The sequence below is a fragment of the Dromiciops gliroides genome, chromosome 3 (assembly GCF_019393635.1).
Source record: "Dromiciops gliroides isolate mDroGli1 chromosome 3, mDroGli1.pri, whole genome shotgun sequence".
Classification (NCBI taxonomy): Eukaryota; Metazoa; Chordata; class Mammalia; order Microbiotheria; family Microbiotheriidae; genus Dromiciops; species Dromiciops gliroides.
Genome location: NC_057863.1, coordinates 632,383,405 through 632,403,563, shown reverse-complemented (window position 1 = coordinate 632,403,563; position 20,159 = coordinate 632,383,405). Strand labels below are relative to the sequence as shown.

Sequence of the window (20,159 nt, the reverse complement as noted above, 5' to 3'; positions counted from 1 at the left end):
CTTGTAGATTTTTCAGTGCCCTGGACTTCCTGTCAGAGCATGCTTGGATCAGTGGACCTCACCCTTGGCTTCCTGTCTGAGCTCCCTGGGATCAGTAGGCCTTCTGGTACCTGTCCTGTGGGTATCTCTCCATCTGCCAACCTGCCCTCTCGGCTGGTGCAGGTGGGTTTTGCCACTGTTCTGCTGCACCACTGGCTTCTTGTGCCAAGATCCAAGGGCCTCAGTTACTTGGCTGTGTCCCACAGCTTCCTGCTGACTTGCCCCACTCTCTCCCACACGCTGCACTGCAGTGAGCTGAGCCTCCCTTTGGTCCAAGTGAGACCAACCTTTTCTTAAGTCTTCTAAATTATCTACAGTTGGAAGACTGTTTCTCTGTCTCTGCAGGTTCTGTAGTTTCAGAATCTGTTTAGAGGATTGATTTAATGTTCTTTTTGAGGGAACAGAAGGAAAGCTCACATGATTTGCTGACTGCTCTCTGCCATCTTGGCTTATCCTTTAGGAAAATAAAAGGGGAAGGGGAAGGGGCAGACTTATAGAAGGGAGGGCAAAAGCAAGGGAGAAAAGGGTAAAGAAAAGGGAGGAGATGATAAAAAAGGAGGGTAGATTGAGGGAGGCATGGGTAAGAAGTGAAACTTTGGTGAGGAGGAATAAGGTGAAAGAAGGGGGTAAAAGTACAAAGGAGCTAAATAGAATGGAAGGGAATAGACAGTAATAATAACTGTGAATGTGAATGGGATGAACTCTGCTATAAAATGGAAATGAATTTCAGAGTGGATTAAAAAACCAGACTCCTCCACTTTGCTGTTTACAAGAAACACATTTGAAGCAGAGAGATACACACAGAGTAAAGGTAAAAGGCTGGAGCAGAATATATTATGTTTCAGCTAACGTAAAAAAAAGGAGGGGTAGCAATCCTTATCTCATACAAAGCACAGGCCAAAATAGATCATATGAAAAGAGATAAAGAAGGAAACTACATCTTGCTAAAAGGCACTAGAAATAATGAAGCAATATCAGTATTAAATATGTATGCGCCAAGTGGTATACCATCCAAATTCTTAGAGAAGTTAAATGAGTTACAAGAGGAATTAGACAGTCATACTATACTAGTGGGGGATCTGAATCTCCCCCTCTCAGAATTAGATAAATCTAGCTGAAAAAATAAATAAGAAAGAAGTGAAAGAGGTGAATAGATTACTAGAAAAGTTAGACATGATAGATATCTGGAGAAAACTGAATGGGTATAGAAAGGAATATACCTTCTTCTCAGCAGTACATGGCCCATTTTCAAAAATTGACCATGTATTAGGGCACAAAAACATCATAGTCAAATGTAGAAAGGCAGAAATTAGTAAATGCATGCATCTCAGATCATGATGCAATAAAAATTACATGTAAGAAAGAGCCATGGAAAAGTAGACTGAAAATCAATTGGAAACTAAATAATTTCATTCTAAAGAATGAATGGATCAAACAACAAATCATAGAAACAATCAATAAATTTATCCAAGAGAATGACAATAATGAGGCAACATACCAAAATCTATGGGATGCAGCTAAAGCAGTGCTTAGGGGAAAATTTATAACTCTAACTGCTTACATGAATAAAAAAGCAAAAGGGAAGATAAATGAATTGGACATGCAACTTAAAAAGCTAGAAAAAGAATAAATTACAAATACCCAATTAGTTACTAAAGTAGAAATCCTGAAAATTAAAAGAGAAATTAATAAAATTGAAAGCAAGAAAACTATAGAATTAATCAATAAAACTAAGAGCTGGTTTTATGAAAAAAACCATAAAATAAAATATTGGTTAATTTGATTTAAAAAAACAAAGAAGAAAACCAAATTACCAGTATCAAAAATGAAAAGGGTGATGTTACCACCAATGAAGTGGAAATTAAATCAATAATTAGGAATTATTTTTGCCCAACTGTACACCAATAAATTTGACAATCTAAATGAAATGGATAAATATTTACAAAAATACAAACTGCCCAGGTTAACTGAAGAGAAAATAAAATCCTTAAATAAGCCCATATTAGAAAAAGAAATTGAAAAAGCCATAAATGAACTCCCTAAGAAAAAATTCCCAGGGCCAGATGGGTTTACAGGTGTATTATACCAAACATTTAGAGAACAATTAATTCCAATATTATACAAATTATTTGGAAAAATAGGTGAAGGAGTTCTACCAAATTCGTTTTATGACACAAATATGGTGGTGATACCAAAACCAGGCAAAGCAAAAACAGAGAAAGAAAATTATAGACCCATTTCCCTAATGAATATTGATACTAAAATCTTAAATAAGATATTAGCAAGGAGATTACAGCAAGTGATCACCAGGATAATACACTATGACCAGTTGGGATTTATACCAGGAATGCAAGGCTGGTTCAACATTAAGAAAACTATCAACATAATCAACAACATCAATAAGAAAACTAACCAAAATCATATGATCATCTCAATAGATGCAGAGAAAGCTTTTGACAAAATACAGCACCCATTCCTAATAAAAACACTAGAGAGATTAGGAATAGGTGGAGCTTTCCTTAAAATAGTAAATAGTATCTACCTAAAACCATCCCCTAGCATTATATTTAATGTAGATAAGTTAGAGGCCTTCCCAATAAGATCAGAGGTGAAACAGGAATGTCCATTATCACCTCTATTATTCAATTTTGTACTAGAAATCTTAGCATTAGCAATCAGAGAAGAAAGATGATTTAAAGGAATTAGAAGAGCCAAGGAGGAAACAAAACTATCACTGTTTGCAGATGATATGATGATATACTTAGAGAATCCTAGAGAATCAACTCAAAAATTACTTGAAACAATTAACAACTTTAGCAAAGTAGCAGGATATAAAATAAATCCACATAAATCATCAACATTTCTATACATGACCAACAAAGTCCAGCAGCAAGAGATAGAAAGAGAAATTCAATTTAAAGTAACAGTAGATAACATAAAATACTTAGGAGTCTACTTGCCAAGACAAACCCAGGAATGCTATGAACACAATTACAAAACACTTTTCACACAAATCAAATCAGGTCTAAGTAATTGGAATGATATCAATTGTTCATGGATAGGCAGAGCTAATATAGTAAAAATGACAATTCTACCTAAATTAATTTACTTATTCAGGGCAATAACCAATCAGACAACCTAAAAATTATTTTAGAGAGCTAGAAGAAATAATAACAAAATTCATCTGGAAAAACAAAAAGTCAAGAATATCAACGGAAATAATGAAAAAATGAACAGGAAAATGGGTTAGCTGTATCATCAAAACTGTCTGGTACTGGCTAAGAAATAGAGTGGAGGATCAATGGAATAGGCTAGGCACAGGATACACAGTAGCAAATGACATCAGTAATGCAGTTTTGATAAACCCAGAGACTCCAGCTTCTGGGATAGGAACTCAGTATTTGACAAAAACTGCTGGGAAAACTGAAAGATAGTATGGCAGAAATTAGGCATAGACCAATATCTTACACCTTATACTAAAATAAGGTCAAAATGGATACATGATTTAGAAATAAGAGGTGATACCATAGGAAAATTAGGAGAGAAAGAAATAGTATACCTTTAAGATCTTTGGAAAGGAGAACAGTTTATGACCAAATAAGGGCTAAAGAATATTATGAAATGCAAAATGGATGATTTTGATTACATTAAATTAAAAAATTTTTGTACAAACAGAAGCAATGCATCCAAAATTAGAAGGGCAACAGAAATCTGGGAAACAATTTTTATGGCCAGTACTTCTCATAAAGGTCTAATTTCTAAAATATATAGGGAACTAAATCAAATTTATAAGAATCCAAGTCATTCCCCAATTGAGAAATGGTCAAAGGATATGAACAGGCAGTTTTTTGATGAAGAAATAAAAGCTATCTATTCCCATATGAAAAATGTGCTAAATCACTATTGATTAGAGAGATGCAAATTAAAACAACTCTGAGGTACCACCTGACACCTATCAGATTGGCTACTATGACAAAAAAGGAAAATAATGAATGTTGGTGAAGCTGTGGGAAAATTGGAACCCTAATGAATTGTTGGTGGAGCTGTGAACTGATCCAACCATTCTGGAGAGCAATTTGGAATTATGCCCAAAGGGCTATAAAGCTGTGCATACCCTTTGACCCAGCAATACCACTTTTGGGTCTTTTCCCCAAAGAGATCATAGAAAAGGGGAAACGACACACATGTACAAAAATATTTATACTTGTTCTTTATGTGTTAGCAAGGAATTGGGAATTGAGGGGTTGTCTATCAATTGGGGAATGGCTGAACAAGTTGTGGTACATGAATGTAATGGAATTCTATTGTGCTGTAAGAAACAATGAACAGGAGGAATTCAGAGAAACCTGGAGAGACTTGCATGAACTGATGATGTGTGAGATGAGCAGAACCAGAAGAACATTGTACACAGTGTCATCAACATTGTGTGTTGATCTACTGTTATGGTCTAGATTCTTCTCACCCAATACAATGGTACAGAAGAGTTCCAGGATTCAGGAGTACCTGAGTTCAAATCTGGCCTCAAATACTTGACATTTACTAGCTGTGTGACCCTGGGCAAGTTAGTTAACCCCAACTGCCTCACAAAAAACCAAACAAATGAAACATGACTAATGCAGAAATATGTTTAATGTTATTATGTATGTGTGTATATATATATATATGTATACATGTGTATGCATGTATATATGTATATGTGTGTATATATGTATATATATATAAAATTATATAAAACCTATATCGGATTGCCTGCTGTCTAAGAGAGGGGGGAGGGAGGGGAGGGATGGAGAAAAATCTGAAATTGGAAAGCTTGTATAAACAAATGTTGAGAACTATTTCTACATGTAACTGGAAAAAATACTTTTATCAGACAAAAATAATAAAAAAAGTAAACCAAGAGAGTTTCTCTCTGTAGTCTGACAAGCAAGAAGTACTTGTGATCAATAGTTGATTAAAAAGTCTCCATAATAACAAAAGAAGAAGGTTTTGGGGATATGGTTTTAAGGAGGTGATGGGTTAAGATGAAAGGGAGACTGCTAAGGAAGTAAGAGCTGTTCTCTGCACTTCAGGTTTAGACTTGTTGGCAGAATGATCCACTGCATACTCACATCATTGCTTACATGCCCCATCTCTGCCAAGGTTTCCTTTGTACATATTTGAAGTGGATAAAGTATTGTACTGAAATTGGAGCCATGTAGGCCTGATTTCAAATGTTGTTCAGATGCCTACGACTAGTGGGATACTGGACAAAAAATTTGCCCTTCCTCTGACTCAATTTCCAAATCTATAAAATGGGTATAATAATGATATCTACCTCTTACAGTTCTTGTGAGGCTCGCATGTGGAAATGCAGTATGTCCCAAAAGATTTTATGTAATTTTAGGTCCTAGATACAAACTACAAGATAATTTTGGGGTTCCTTTGGACATTAAAATATTTTACAAACCTTTAAGTCTTATAAAATAGTAGATATCATTTTTATTGTTACACCATCATCAACCCACCTGGAACACTCACTAGTTGTGTGAGCCTGGAAAAAATCACTTAATTACACCAAGCCTCAGTTTCCCCATTTTAAAATAAGATATTTGGGCTTGAGGGTTTCTATGGTTCTTTCCAGTTCTGGAATTTTATTCATAGAATCCCAGGTCACAGAATCACAGAACTGTAGAAATACAAGATACTTTGATGTTCTTACATGCCAATTTATATCCATAAAATAATTTCCATTATCTAATAAATGATTAAAAAGCCTTTAAAAAGGGAAACTTTCACTACCTCTCAAGGTAGCACCTTCCCAAATACTTTGGGAGATCTCTAATTCTTGATTTAAAAAAAATCCTGACATTAAGTCTAAATGTGCCTTTTTTGCAGTTTCTAGTCAATGCTCCTGGTTTTTTTTTCCCTCTCTGGGGCCCAATAGGACTATTCTAATTCCTCATGTACATGGAAGCTATTCATATACTTGAACACAATTTACCATAGGCTCTAATGTTCACTCTCCAAACCCCCATGCATATTTGTAAGCTGGAACACAGAGAGAAACGGGTTACTTTTTTCCTCAGATTCCTAGAGGTGGCTTAATTTGTGGGTAATGGGAGTTATCAAATAATATATTGCAAGACCTCCATCAGTGTTCTTCCCCTACTGATTAGCATTTGATATAAATTATTCGGTTAGTTAATTAGCTTTTAGGAACTTATATATTCTAGGGTTATATATTAACTATACCACTGTGTGAAACGGAGTGATATAGTTTATACAAAATATCTCCCCACCCCCTCAAAAAATCAAGAACATAGTCATCCCCCAAAATACATGTGAGATAGAAGGAAGAATGGATTCAACTTTAGAGCACATGTGTCAAAAAGGCTAGCTCATAGCACTGGAAGATTTTTTTCACTGGAATTATTTTCTTCCTCATTTCATGACCCTCTTTCCCCATTGTGCTGCTTAGAAATGGTGGAGTTTTCTGCTGGTCTCTTCATATAGTCTTAAAGTTCTCAGAGTTCTCTGTTCATTGAAATCATTTTGCATATGCTTTGAATTTATTCATTTGCTCATATCCCTCCATTCTAGTAAAATGCAAGTCCCATATAGATAAAGACTGGTTCTTTTTTTTCTTTGATTTTTTTCTTCGATTTTTTTTTCTTTGTATTCCCAGGAGGCCTTTTGTGGTCCTCCCAACTGCTAGTATCTTCTCTGCCAAGGTTAACAAGTCTCTGCCTTATATTCATCTTGTATGTACCTCTCTTTTTTCTCTCTCTCCCTCCCTCCCTTGCTCTACCATTATCTCTTTACATTCCCCTCTCTCTGTCACTCTATGTCTCTGTGTCTCTGTCTTTCTATGTCTTTTTCTGCCCCCCCCCGTCTGTTTGTCTCTCTGTCTCTGTCTCTGTTTGTCTCTCTTCAAACTGGCACTATGTTACTGCTCTGTAGCATACCACACAATATCCCCTGTACTAAGATTGCTTTCTAGTTCCCTGAAGTGCAAAAAATAGCTATGAGCTAACTTTTTTTGCCATATGTATTCGTTGCTTAAATCCACTTTCCTTAGGACGTGTGTGTGTGTGTGTGTGTGTGTGTGTGTGTGTGTGTGTGTGTGTGCAGACGGATAGGGAGAGATAGATGTGATATACATACATTGTTGATGTTCAGTTGTTTCTGACACTATATGACCCAATTCATTTTTCTTTTGGCAGAGATAGTGGAGTAGTTTTACATTTCCTTCTCCAGCTCATTTTACAGATAAGGAAACTGAGACAAACAGGATTCAGTGACTTGCCCATAGTCACAGAGCTAATAAGTATCTGAAGCTAGATTTTAACTCGGGAAGCTTAGACTTGCTGACTTTAAGCTTGGCATTTTATTCACTGTGCCACCTGGCTAGCAACTGAGTAAACATATACATATACACATGTATGAGATGCATGTGTGCACATGTGCCCTGTGTGTTTGTGCTGTGTGTGTTCTGTCTTCTATTTGAACAGTAGCTCCTTGAGAGCAGGGACTGGTTTCTTTTTTGCCTCTGGATCCTCCTCACTTATCCTGGTGTCTAGAACATAGAGAACATTTGATAAATGCTCATTGGTATATTAATTGAATTGTTTCCTTAATCCTGTACCCAGGGATACACAAAGTAGGAAGCTAATAAACACTTGTTGATTGGCTTTCACTTGATTGATGCCTGTTGCATTGAAACTGAATTTGAGTAAGAAGAGATTGGGCTAGAAATGAGGAGTCTTATTCAATACCCAGGGTTCCCCCTTTTCCACTACCCTATCTCATGGTAAAATGAAGAAGGTGAAGGCAATGAAGAAAAAGAGGTAATGGTATGAGCTGAAATGCTGGGTACTGGGAAAGGGAGAGTTTATTTGAATCAAAGCCACTGAAGCTAATGCTTTCCCAATGGCTTTGTGGGTCTTTGATCCCAGCATCATGCAGCAGGTATCCAACACTTTGTCCTTGAAAGGAAATCACTCAGGTGGCTGTCATCTTCTCTAATCTCCAATGTGACTCATAATTTCAGAGGGATTGGAAGCCTGACCATGAATTGTACTTACTTTTTAATTCTATTTTATTTTTTAAAACACATAACACTAAAGTACTTTTCTACCTTTAAAAGTTGACCTTACTTTTTTGCTCATTAATTTAATACATATTTTACCCCCTCCCCCATCTCTCCACATCCCCCTTTTCTTTCTTTCTTTACAGGTCTGGCTGTCCATCAGATAATAACCATCACTGTCTCCCTCATCATGGTAATAGCTGCTCTGATTACAACTCTTGTCTTAAAAAATTGGTAAGGACCATTTTGGCTTGGGGAAAACATTGTAGTGTGGCTTTATTGGGGGGCCCTGGGTCTTGTGGGAAATGTGTGCTAAACAGTTATTCAAAGACTGCTAGATATAGAGGTAAGGAAGACCTGTACTCAAATCCTTCCTCTGACACTTAAGTAGCTGGGTGATCCTGGGCAAGTCAATTCATTTCTCTAAGCCTCTGTTTTCTCCTTTGTAAAATGAGGGGAATGGACTGTATGTTCTCCTTTCTAGCTCCAGACCTATGAGAATATAATTTATTCCATTCTCCATTATGACACTTAGAAAAAACACAACTATCCTTACTACTACTACTACTACTACTACTACTACTACTACTACTACTACTACTACTACTACTACTACTACTACTATTTTCAGTTTCCAAATCACAGTGTTCTTTCCAGTTGATTCCCCTACATCTAAGCTTGTTGGCCTCCTATGCTATGACTCCTTGGACAAGTTATTGCATTTGAAGCTACACCTGCTATTTAGGGCAAATCATCCTGCCCCGTGGCTCCCTCAGCAGGAGCTTTACTGAGCACCAACCATATTCAAATAATTTCCCAGATGCCTTGCTGCTTATATTCCCAAACCCTTCTCTCTGATCCAAAAGCAACTTGTAAAAATGAGAACTAACCCAGTCTACCATTATTCAGTGGTTATTATTTCCTTTTCTTACCTTCCCTAGTGATTGTCCCCATACTTCCACTGGGATCCCCCTAGCATAGGACTCCCCCTCTGTTCTGTTCCCCTTCTCCTCCATCCTGTTCATCCCTGCCTTCCCCAGCACATGGGTCCTTCCTTGGATGATTTCATTCCCTTTGCTTGTTTAATTTACTCTCTGGTTTTCCCCTTTGACATCAGCTCTGCAAATAGTGAAATAGGTTAGTTCTTTGCTTCAGGCATCCCTGCTTTTGCCTGTTTTCTTATGGAAATTGGCCTACTTTGAGGTCAGATTTGCTAGGTGTTATGTATCTGCCACAATCACTCCCCCACCTGCATCACTGAGGAAACTGGGAAAACCACTGAGTAACCTCATTTTTCACAAAGACACTTTGGAAGCCCCTTTACTATCCCCCTACCCCCAATCTACAGGTAGTTATTCTTCCAGAAAATGTGCTCTTATTCTTGCTTCAAAGCTCAGTTCTGTTGTAATGTACCTAAATGAGCCCCTTGATATCTCCAGATAATAATCTCAAAGAATACTGGATGATGGGCACAAAGGGTATACAAATTCCCAAAGAACAGGAATGAGAAGGGATCTAACTGGTTATTCAGTTGATGGGATTAGAGAAGGCAGCAGCAGATATGCAGGGTATCACACTGCCACAGAGACCAAAGGTGACAGGGGAACTTTCTTGGTACCTTTAGAAAATCCCTTTGTCCACAGAGCATTGTCTACACACAAATGAAGGGTGGCCAAACAAAGATGTCTAACAGGGCCTGTTAGATAGGGGGCAGTCAGATTGGTAAGTCAGTGATGACTTGAGCTCACCTTCCTCTATAGATCTATGGGGGGTGGGGAGTTTTCTGATATGTGTCTACAAAGTGGCATCCATTGCTCTGTAAGTTATGTTTCACCAAAAGAAGTTTCCAGTGGGACTTAAGATGAGGCCCAAATGGAGCTGAGAAGTCTAATTCCATAAAAGGGTTTGTTTGTCACCTTTGGGTTTCTTTGAAAAGCCTCTTCAGAGCAATGGGGTGATGGCCCTAGGATTGGGAAGGGGGAGAGTATTGACCCAGGGAACTCCAGAATGGATGGATAACTCATCTGCTCTTTCCTGATGGATGTTAGTTAAGAGTCCTTACCCACCCATCCACTACAAATAAACTATATGAGGATTTTCATATTATTAAATGTGTCCTTTTAAAAATCAGCTTTAGGATAGGGAAAGTAATAGATACTCCTAGCTTAGGAGTAATGGATATTCCCCTCCAATACCTCTAGCACAGTCATATGAAGAAATAAAACCACTGAATAGTTTTTGACATTCAAGGAAAAGAGACTGCCTGCATTACTCTTGCCCACTTCCAACTTTATCCTTGTCCAGAGATCTAAAATCCAGATTGGAGAGCAGCAGCAGAATACCCAAGAGGAGGAGCAACCTTGCCTAATGGAAGGTGTTATGGCCCTGCAATCAGAGGACCTGGGTTTCGGTCAAGGCTCTGCTGCATATCTCTTGATTTTGGCTACTCAATTTCTCTCACCAGTTCTCAGTTCCTCATGTATAAAATGAGGAGTTTTTAACTCTAACCCTATGATCTATGGGTATAATATTGAAGAACATGTCCCAAGGTGGGTTCCATTGGAAGATATTACCTTATGCAGGGCAGTTACCTCCCTAGTGATATGTATTCTTCCTTTTCCCACTGCTGGGGGTTGCCACTATGGATGGGTTCTGAGAGAGTTGACAATTTTGAAAATGGTAGATGTAATTTATATTTTGCCACTCGCAGGTCTAATGACAGTTACTGTCTCTGTCTTGCTCTAGATTTTATATACTATGAAGGAGATTAGATTACAAACTGCCTACCTCATTTCCAAGATTTTTTTGAATTCTTTCTTATCCCTTCCTCCTCCAAGATGCTAAAAAGAGAAAAGGGTACCAGTTTCCATTTTATGAGTACAGATTGAGTTCTTTCCAAAAATCTTAAGACTAGGGTAAAGAGTCAGATATCTGTGCCATACAGATGTAATGCATGCTAAATTGGTAGAATGAAGTCAAGCTTCCAATTTGGGGGCTCTTAACCAAAAACAAAGGAATCCTAAGTTATAAAACATCTCCTAAGAGAAGCTAACAGATAGGAGAGGATGACCGGTGACTAGGCTCAATGGGCTATAGGAAGTAATCCTAGGCATGTGTATATGTTTATCCATGTCCATATACATGCATGCACGCACACATACAACACATGTGTAAACACACGTGCACATGTGTGTACATATGAATAGGCACACACATGAATGCATGCTTGTAAATATGTCCATGTGATACATTATGGATATATCTATATGCATGAACATATACATGCTATACATACACATAATGCATACATACATACAAGTTCATAAATATATTATCAATACTCACATCTAACATGTACGTATATGCATGTGTATATAGACAGAAACACAATTGTGTGTATACATATACACATATTTATACACACACATATATATTTGTATGTGTGCGTGTGTGTGCGTGTGTGTGTGTGTGTGTGTGTGTGTGTGTGCATGTGTATACATTTTTGGCCTTCCAGAGTGAATTGCTGAACACCTCTCATATTGCCTTTGGTGTTTTCCAACTATGACAGACTAATTTGGTGGCTAGTTATCTGTCCCAATTATCCGTCCCACTGAGGTATCAGAAAGGGTAAGCATGTTAACACCATTGTTCTTGCTGACACTCTTTGAGCAAACACAGCTCCAACTTCCTAATAACATGGCTAAACCACTCCTCTCAATAATTCTCCCTGCCATAATGGCTCACATTTAAAATTCAAATTTGATATAAAAAATATAGTGAGCTGATTGCTTGATTGTCATTGATCCTTCTGAAGAGCTTGGGAATTATAATTTAATATTAAATGATGTATAATTAATGCTTTCCAATGAAGGCCCTGTGTTCAAATGTTGATGATCTCTTTGTATATTTTGTTACCCCCTCGTTTCCTGTCTTCCCAATCCCACAATCCTGCACCCCACATCCCCAACTCCCCACCATTCTCACTTAGCTGTGCACAAAGTGGAAACACTCGGAGGAACAGCCACCAACGGAAAATCAATCAGCAAGAAGAGAGCTGCCAAAACCTGACAGATTTCACTCCTGCCCGGGTGCCCAGCAACTTGGACATATTTACCGCCTATAATGAAACCCTACAGTGCTCACATGAGTGTGTTAGGACCTCAGTGCCCGTGTATACTGATGAGACTTTGCACCCAACTGGAGAGTATAAAACCACCTTTAATGGAAACAGGTAAGCTTAGCCATGAGGCAAGCACAGTTGAGTTTTACAAGGCTCATGGGAGATCCCATGCCACATAGATGAATATTTGTTTGTGTTCTAAAAATATGACTCCAATGTTCATATTTTACAAAAAGGCTAGATTCAGTAAGTAGCTACTACCATGCTCTGCATATAGAGTTAACTATAAGAAGCATGGTTAGCTCTTTTTATCAATACCCTCCTCTCTACTCAAGAATTCTCTAATCAGGGACAGCTAAGCAGCACAGTGGATAGAGCACTGGCTCTGGAGTCAGGAGGACCTGAGTTCAATTCTGGCCTCAGACACTTGACATTTACTAGCTGTGTGACCCTGGGTAAGTCACTTAACCCCAATGGCTTCACCAAAAAAGTAAGAAGAAGAAGAATTATTTAATCATCTAGGTTTCAATCCAGATTCGAAAAATTAGGATTATATTAATTGACATTAATATAACACTTCGAGTTGGCAAAGTTAGAACACATTGGCACTCTCTTGGTGTGGTGCTTTAAAATGTGTGCTGTTGCCATCCCCTAAACTTCAAATGGCAGCCTTGGTCTTCTAGATAACAAGGTGTTATTATTGTTCACTTCCTAAGCCAAGAGCTGTGGGTCCCTGTTGAAAAGTTAAAATGTCAAGTACCAATCAGTTTTGCTTCCTAGATCTATCTTTTTTTTTCAAGTGACTTGCCCAGGGTCACACAGCTAGCAAGTGTCAAGTGTCTGAGGCCGGATTTGAAATCAGGTCCTCCTGAATCCAGGGCCAGTGCTTTATCCACTGTGCCACCTAGTCACCCCCTAGACCTATCTTTATTAAATGTTGCTTCTGTTTATTATTTACTTCTCCTACTTATGTATTCAAAAATATGCCACCTAAGCATCTCCAAAAATTCACTGATATTTCCTTGTTATAGATCTAAATTTGACACCTAAAGATTTAGCCAAAATCAAATTAAAATAGTAGGTAAGGGAAAATAGCCTGAAATTATTTATTTAGTTATCCTGACAGCTAGGGGGCAAAGGAGATAGAATGTTGGAATTGGATTTAGGAAGACCTGGGTTCAAATTCAGTCTCTGACAGTTGGTAGCTATGTAGGCCTCAGGAAGTCAGTATATAAGGGGATTGAACCTGATGGTCTCTAAAGGCCCTTCCAGTTTTCAATCCAGGATCCTTTGATCCCATGAGTCAATGATCCCGAACTGAGAGCATGTTAAGAGCCAATCTCCAGGATGATTGGTGCCTAAAGTATGGGCATTACCAGGGAAGCCCAATGCCTATGGAAAGTGCCTTCTGGCACAAAACCAGAAATTGTCCTATTGCTAGCCTTTTGCAGATGGTTAATGGCATGATGTATAAGTTGAAATAATACTGTTTGTCCATCCAAAGGAAAATCATTCTAGGGTGACTAACCGCTTGAGAGTTTCACAAACGTTGTCCCATATTTTGATGTGTTTCTTTGTCTAATCAACTCAAAAGAACGTTTTCTTTTCTTCCTTTTTTTTCTCTTTTAGTGGCTTCTTGCCACACACGTTCTTTCTCCTGTTTCTCTCCATGTTGGAGTCTCCATTATGTTCATTACATAAAACCTTCTTCTCAGAATAGGTACCTGAGGAGCAGCAGCCCCCAATCAATTGTTTTGCTAAACACCTTTTGAATCTCCTTCAGAAATCCAGGGAGCTTGGATTCTCTAAGACTCGCAGAGGGCTGAGTAGATAAAATAATTGGGAAAAAAAGGATTTTCAAACCATTTCATTGCATGTTGTGTGTGTGTTGAATCAGACATGGACTGCAGCCAACCAATGCTGGGGTCTCATGGGGTGTGGGGAAGAGATGTAGATTTTTTTGGTCTTGTTGTGTCCCAATGTCATTCTCACATCTGTGTTTTATCAAGCACATCATTAATGTCTCTGGTCTGCTTTGTCTGGAATCTCCTACAGGGGAGGAAAAACAAAATTGGTTGGAATAGAGTTCACTGCTTTTTTCCCCCTAGGGTAATGCTTTGTTGGACTCCCCACCCCCACCCCCACCCCCGCCACACACACACACACACACACACACACACACAAACACATCTATTGGCCTTGGGAAAATTTCAATGAAAAGTCACATGCCAACACAATGCCTGCCAACTGGCATACATTTGAAATACCTTCCACGTCCCAGACTTCTGTACTGCTGGCTTTTGCTTAAGGTACAAATTGAGGGAGGGAGAAGAGACTCTAAGAGCACTAATACTTGGGAAGATGATACAACTCTGATGGTACCCACCCTTTTGGACTATCATTATCCTAAATATCACAGGGTTCTTAGGTCTTTTACCCTTTCAAGTTTTTCAACTGGGATTTGGAGGGGAAATAGCTAACTTGTCAGGATAACCCTCTGCTCTGGGAAATAAAAGATCTGTCTTTGTTTCAGAAAAGCCAATGAGCCAACCCAAAGCATTACTTTTGAGGGAATTTTCCTTTCCTTTCTTTCTTTCTTTCTTTCTTTCTTTCTTTCTTTCTTTCTTTCTTTCTTTCTTTCTTTCTTTCTTTCTTTCTTTCTTTCTTTCTTTCTTTCTTTCTTTCTTTCTTCTAAAGAAGCTAGTTTTGCTTTTTTTCAAAGCAGGCCTGACCTGGCTTGCCTATTGTGTGTTATGTACCAGCACGCGCAAGCCTATTTTTCTGCTCGCTGCAGACCTTCTTCTTCTGATCGACATCTAATTCCCGTGGCCTTTGTGTCTGAGAAATGGTTTGAAATCTCCTGCTGACTGGCCGAAGTCTCTTTTACTTCCTGGGGGCAGGGCAGACGCCATGTGTCTATTTCCTGGTACGTACCACTCTTAAGACATTATTATGGTCCCTTTCCCCTGTCCCAAACCTCTTACTTTCTATGGCTTTAAGCAGCTCTCTACCCATGACAGAAGCCATACCCATATGACTGATCCTTTTCTTTCTTCCTCTATTAAACCCAATATAAATTCCCCAATAGGGCAGAATAGCAAATGGACATGACCCAATTTTTCATATCTATTATTGTTATTATTATCCATGGTGTTTCAGTTCCCAAGGAAGAGAGTCTCTTAAATGGTATGCATGGCAGGGGGAAATTTCTTCTTGAAACAAGTTACAATTACAGTTCTCATTTCCCTTAACAGAAGAAGATTAGGCCAGCAACTAAGTGTGCATGAATCTCTCCTCTATCACATGTCTTTACACTAGGAGGAAGGGAGGGGGGGGACTAAATTAAAATACAATTTTGAAATATAAAAATAAGAGATAAGGAAGAAAATGATAAAGAAAGAAAGTGAAGAGTAGAGACATATCTACTAATTTGAAACCAGGGACTGGTACCAAGACAGGATGAATTTTCCACGCTCTGCTGGATAAGAACATTTGGTTTGCTTTCGATGATATTAACTTTAATGCTAACGGTAAATTGCTTTCTTCTGTGCTGAATCTTCTGAACATTTGGACTTTGTGGTATAAACTGCATTTTACCTCTCTGACTGCACATGTTATATGCATAGTCTAGAGATACAATCAAAGGTTTTTCAAATGATTTGCATTTAGTGCATTTACAGCAGCAGACACTTTGCCTATAGGAAATCCTTTTTACAGTCACGTCACAACACTAACCATAAGAGTGCACAAATAACCAGAGACTTCTGCTTTTTATGCTCATTTTCGAGGAGAAGGAAGAGGGTGAGGAGTGCAGGTAGGTATTTTTGAACAAGAGTGATTCAGGCAAGGGGATGGAGTTTGCCAAGAAAGCAGTTTCTGAACATAACGAGGACCAGGCAAGTGGCATTTGTTATAGGCTGGGATCCAGACTCACACACAGCTTTCAGGAATAGGAATGAATTGGTCAGTCCCTAATCCCAGTTCTAATGAATCGCATATTCACTCCAAATCAAATTTCCAACCCTCATTCCTTGTCCCAGTGCCAGAATGGCCTGCTTAGCATGATGTTCGGCCAACAGACAAAGAAATGTAATGAGATTAGAATTGAAAGTGAATAAAATACAATGGATTTTGCTGAGTTATCTGTGGGCAGAGCAGGTAAGAGGAGTTCTTTTCCATATTAGTTTAATAGGGTCAGCTGCCTTGGACACTGGATATTCATCAGACTCATGTCACCCTTTCTCCCCTTTGTCAGCCCACTTTAATTAATGCCATTAAGACTGCAGAAGATGCTGCCTTTGTAGTCCCATCTCAGTTAGCAATGGACAGCCTGCTTACTAATGCAAAAAGCTTCTGTTTTGTTGTGGAGAACACTCTGGACCAATAGAGCCACACAGTTGCCAGTAGCTCTATTATGTTAAAAAACATTAAAGAACAAATACAAGAGTTTGAATGTGGTAAAATTGCAAAAGGGCAGCTGGATCGCAGAGTGGATAAAGCACTGGTTTTGGAATCAGAAGGACTCTTCTTCATGAGTTCAAATCAGACATCAGATACTTATTATCTGTGTGACCCTGGGCAAACCACTTAACTCTGTTTGCCTCAGCTTCTTCATTTGTAAAAGTAGCTGTAGAAGGAAAGGGTAAAACACTCTAGTATCTTTGCCAAGAAAACCTCCAAAGAGGTCACAAAGAATTGAACAAGACTGAATGACTTAACAATAACAAAGTTGCTAGTCTGGTGCTACATGAAAGTTCAGATGTATAGGTAGTAGGAAATCCTGGAAAGTGCTTGCTAACTCTCCAAATAAAGGAAAGTTCCCCAAGGGGAAGTAGGGACATTATATAAGGGCCTAAAATTCTAGCTGTGATATCTAAAATCTAATGAGTGTTTGCCTTAAATTGGAAAACGTATAGCACCAATCTTTGGGCATTAAGTATTTATTAAATTATATTAGGGGTTAGTGGAGAGAGAGAGAGAGAGAGAGAGAGAGAGAGAGAGAGAGAGAGAGAGAGAGAGGTAAAACAGCTTTCATCTAGCTATCTCTAAGAGCCAGCCTCCAACCTCCATTCAAGCCCAAGTCTGGAACCAAAAAAAAGACCCTCACTTCCCCCCAGCTTTTCCCAGAAGCCTCCTGTGAAACACAAAACAGGGCCATCCTCACACATAGCTCCAAGCTAATTGGTTGGTAGCACTGATTGACATGACTAACAGGCAGCAGAAATGACTTCCTGACGCCAATCTGACCTTCGAAACCCCAGAAAGGTCACTTCCGGATGCTGTCACATGCGTTCTTTTCATGGCTGAGCTTCCCTTTAATATCTTTCTCGACAGGTTAGTAGCACTCTAATTCTCACACTTATGGTAGTATTAACAGAGCTCTAAGTAGGATGGGATAACTAGAATCCTTGGTCCAAGGCCAGAACGTATACAGCACCAACTGGTACCATCCATTTCTCCACCTGTTGTCTTGAATCAAAAGTTTTTCTGACCTACTCTGACCTGGAAATTGCCCCTTCCTTACTTCATAACCATCAGTTTTGCCTTGCACAACACAGTTAAGTGCTGGCCTCATTCAGGGCCGCACTCAATCCTCTCCACCATAGACATCCCAGGTAAGCCTCTTTCTTTTCCTCTGACCTCCCACAAGGCTTATAACTGTCAAGTATGACCAAAAGCAATAGATCCTCTCTCAGAACTTCTCCTAGGTTCTCACATTTCTTTTATGATTTGCTGAAAGCACTTTCCTCACCAAATAAAACCATGGAAAAGCCCACATCAGTGTTCTTAAACCCATTCTTCAGATAATCAGGACTTTCTTCTCTGTTATACCATTGCACTGGGAGGAGAAGTGGGAAGCAAAACTAAAATGCAATATTGAAATATGAAAATAAGACATAAGGAAGAAAATGAAAGAAAAAAGGAAGAGTTGAGATCTTTGTACTCATTTAAAATTAAGACTAAACTGAAGAATGATTGACATAATAATGTAGTAAAGAGATAGTGAGCTTGGAATCAAATGATCTAGATTCAAAACCTTGGTCTGCCACTTACAGTGTGACCGCATTGTGCAAGTCACTTCAACATCTCTGTTCCTCCATTTCCTCACCTGTAAAATGAGGGGGTAGACTAATTCCAATGTCCCCTCTGGGTTGAAATTTTTGATCTTATAACTCAGAGATGTCAAGTTACTTGTACATGGACTAGTAAGTATCAGACTAGGGACTCGAATCCAGTCTCCTGATCCATATAGGATCAGAGGGCCTGGTCTCAAATTCTCACTCTGCCACCTACAAACTCTGTGAAAAGTCATTTTAGTCTCCCTGGGACTTGGTATCCTCAATTCTAAAATGTGAGGGTTATGGCAGGTAACCTGTGAATTCCCTTTCAGCTCAGGGTCTCCGACTCTGTGATTGAAGACAAGTATCTTTTCTAACTATTGAGAAAATGAGGTGGGGGAAAAGGCAAGGCATCATTTGTATTTAAGTTGAATTCATTTTTAATCAATCAGTGCATGAAAAAAGTATTTAGGAAACCATAGGGGCAGCTAGGTGGCACAGTGGATAGAGCACCGGCCCTGGAGTCAGGAGTACCTGAGTTAAAATCTGGCCTCAGAGACTTAACACTTACTAGCTGTGTGACCTTGGGCAAGTCACTTAACCCTCATTGCCTGGCCAAAAAAAAAAAAGGAAACCATAGACATTTATTAGTTTATTGGCCCTGGGCAATTCATTTAATTCCCTATGACTTAGTTTCCTCATATGTAAAATGGAGTGGATTGGACTCAGCTCTAAGTGCCCTTTTATTTATTTATTTATTTTTAGTGAGGCAACTGGGGTTAAGTGACTTGCCCAGGGTCACACAGCTAGTACGTGTTAAGTGTCAGGCCAGATTTTAACTCAGATCCTCCTGACTCCAGGGCTGGTGCTCTATCCACTGCGCCACCTAGCTGCCCCCCTCTAAGTGCCCTTCTAACTCTACATCTATGACTCTATTAGTTTCAGACCTAATACCAAGCACAAAAGGGACTTTTCCCATTCCTAAATATCACTTGAGGGATTATGGTCTCATTGAGAATAGTTTCCAAAATCAAGACGACTGTAGTCCCACTTTCATTTGCCCTAGGTATACCACATATGGAGTACATTGTTCAGTTTTGGACATCAGGTGGTCTGACTAGTGCAGAGTACAGATGGGCAATTTTTCCTGTCAGAGATATATATCATTTAAAGAATATAAACAATGGGAAGTTAATAGAATTGTAGTTTTAGAGACAGAAATGACCATAGAGGCTATCTCAACATCTTTATCTTTTACATGAGGAAACAGAGGAAAATAGATGACTCTTAGCAACTCTTCCTTGGCCTCATTTTCCTCATTAGTAAAATTATCCAGCTGGACCTGGTGAACTTTGACATCCTGTATAGCTCTAAATATATGAATAAGGGATACAAAATTATAAAGCTATTTTAATTTCTATTGGTAGAGTGAGTACTTATATACAGTGAAATTCACAAATCTTTGAATTAATGAAGAATTTCCTGAGCTTTGGTATTACCAGTGCCCCCTTTGTAAGAGTTGCCTATACTTATGAGTGTACACATGTGTGCATGTACATATACATATGCACACATACCCATGCATACATGCACATACACATTAGCCCATGAAGAAAGGAAATACTCTTCTTGATCGAGGGATGTTTGTAGAACAATGCCTTATATTGACAATAGTTTCCTTTCTCCCAAGGCTTCTGGAATTCTCTACATTTTCTGTCTGAGGTCCTGGAATGTGGGATGCTCTGTTTGTTGAAGATGTGGATTCCATGGCCGAGAGGGCCAATTTTGGAAAATTGTGAGGTTATGAAATTTGTGGCACTTGATATGAGTTGAGATGAGAGGGCAAGATACTCCCAAGGACTAGAAATTCTCT

At 38.8% G+C, this 20,159-nt stretch overlaps 1 protein-coding gene across 3 annotated transcripts in view; it reads left to right on the top strand.

Moving 5' to 3' along the window:
• AJAP1 (adherens junctions associated protein 1) overlaps positions 1-20,159 on the top strand; it is a 271,201-nt gene that overhangs the window by 239,677 nt on the left and 11,365 nt on the right. Inside the window, exons 3-6 of one of the 3 annotated variants that reach the window (XR_006355764.1) lie at positions 8,254-8,341; positions 12,096-12,338; positions 15,022-15,153; positions 19,977-19,995. Coding sequence is in view for 1 of the 3 variants with exons in the window: in XM_043997816.1 (XP_043853751.1) it covers positions 8,254-8,341; positions 12,096-12,338 (331 nt within the window). In the remaining 2 variants the exon portion in view is untranslated. Of the gene's footprint in view, positions 1-8,253; positions 8,342-12,095; positions 12,339-15,021; positions 15,154-19,976; positions 19,996-20,159 lie in introns of those variants that run through there. The other 2 variants (XR_006355763.1, XM_043997816.1) reach the window with 2 other exon arrangements.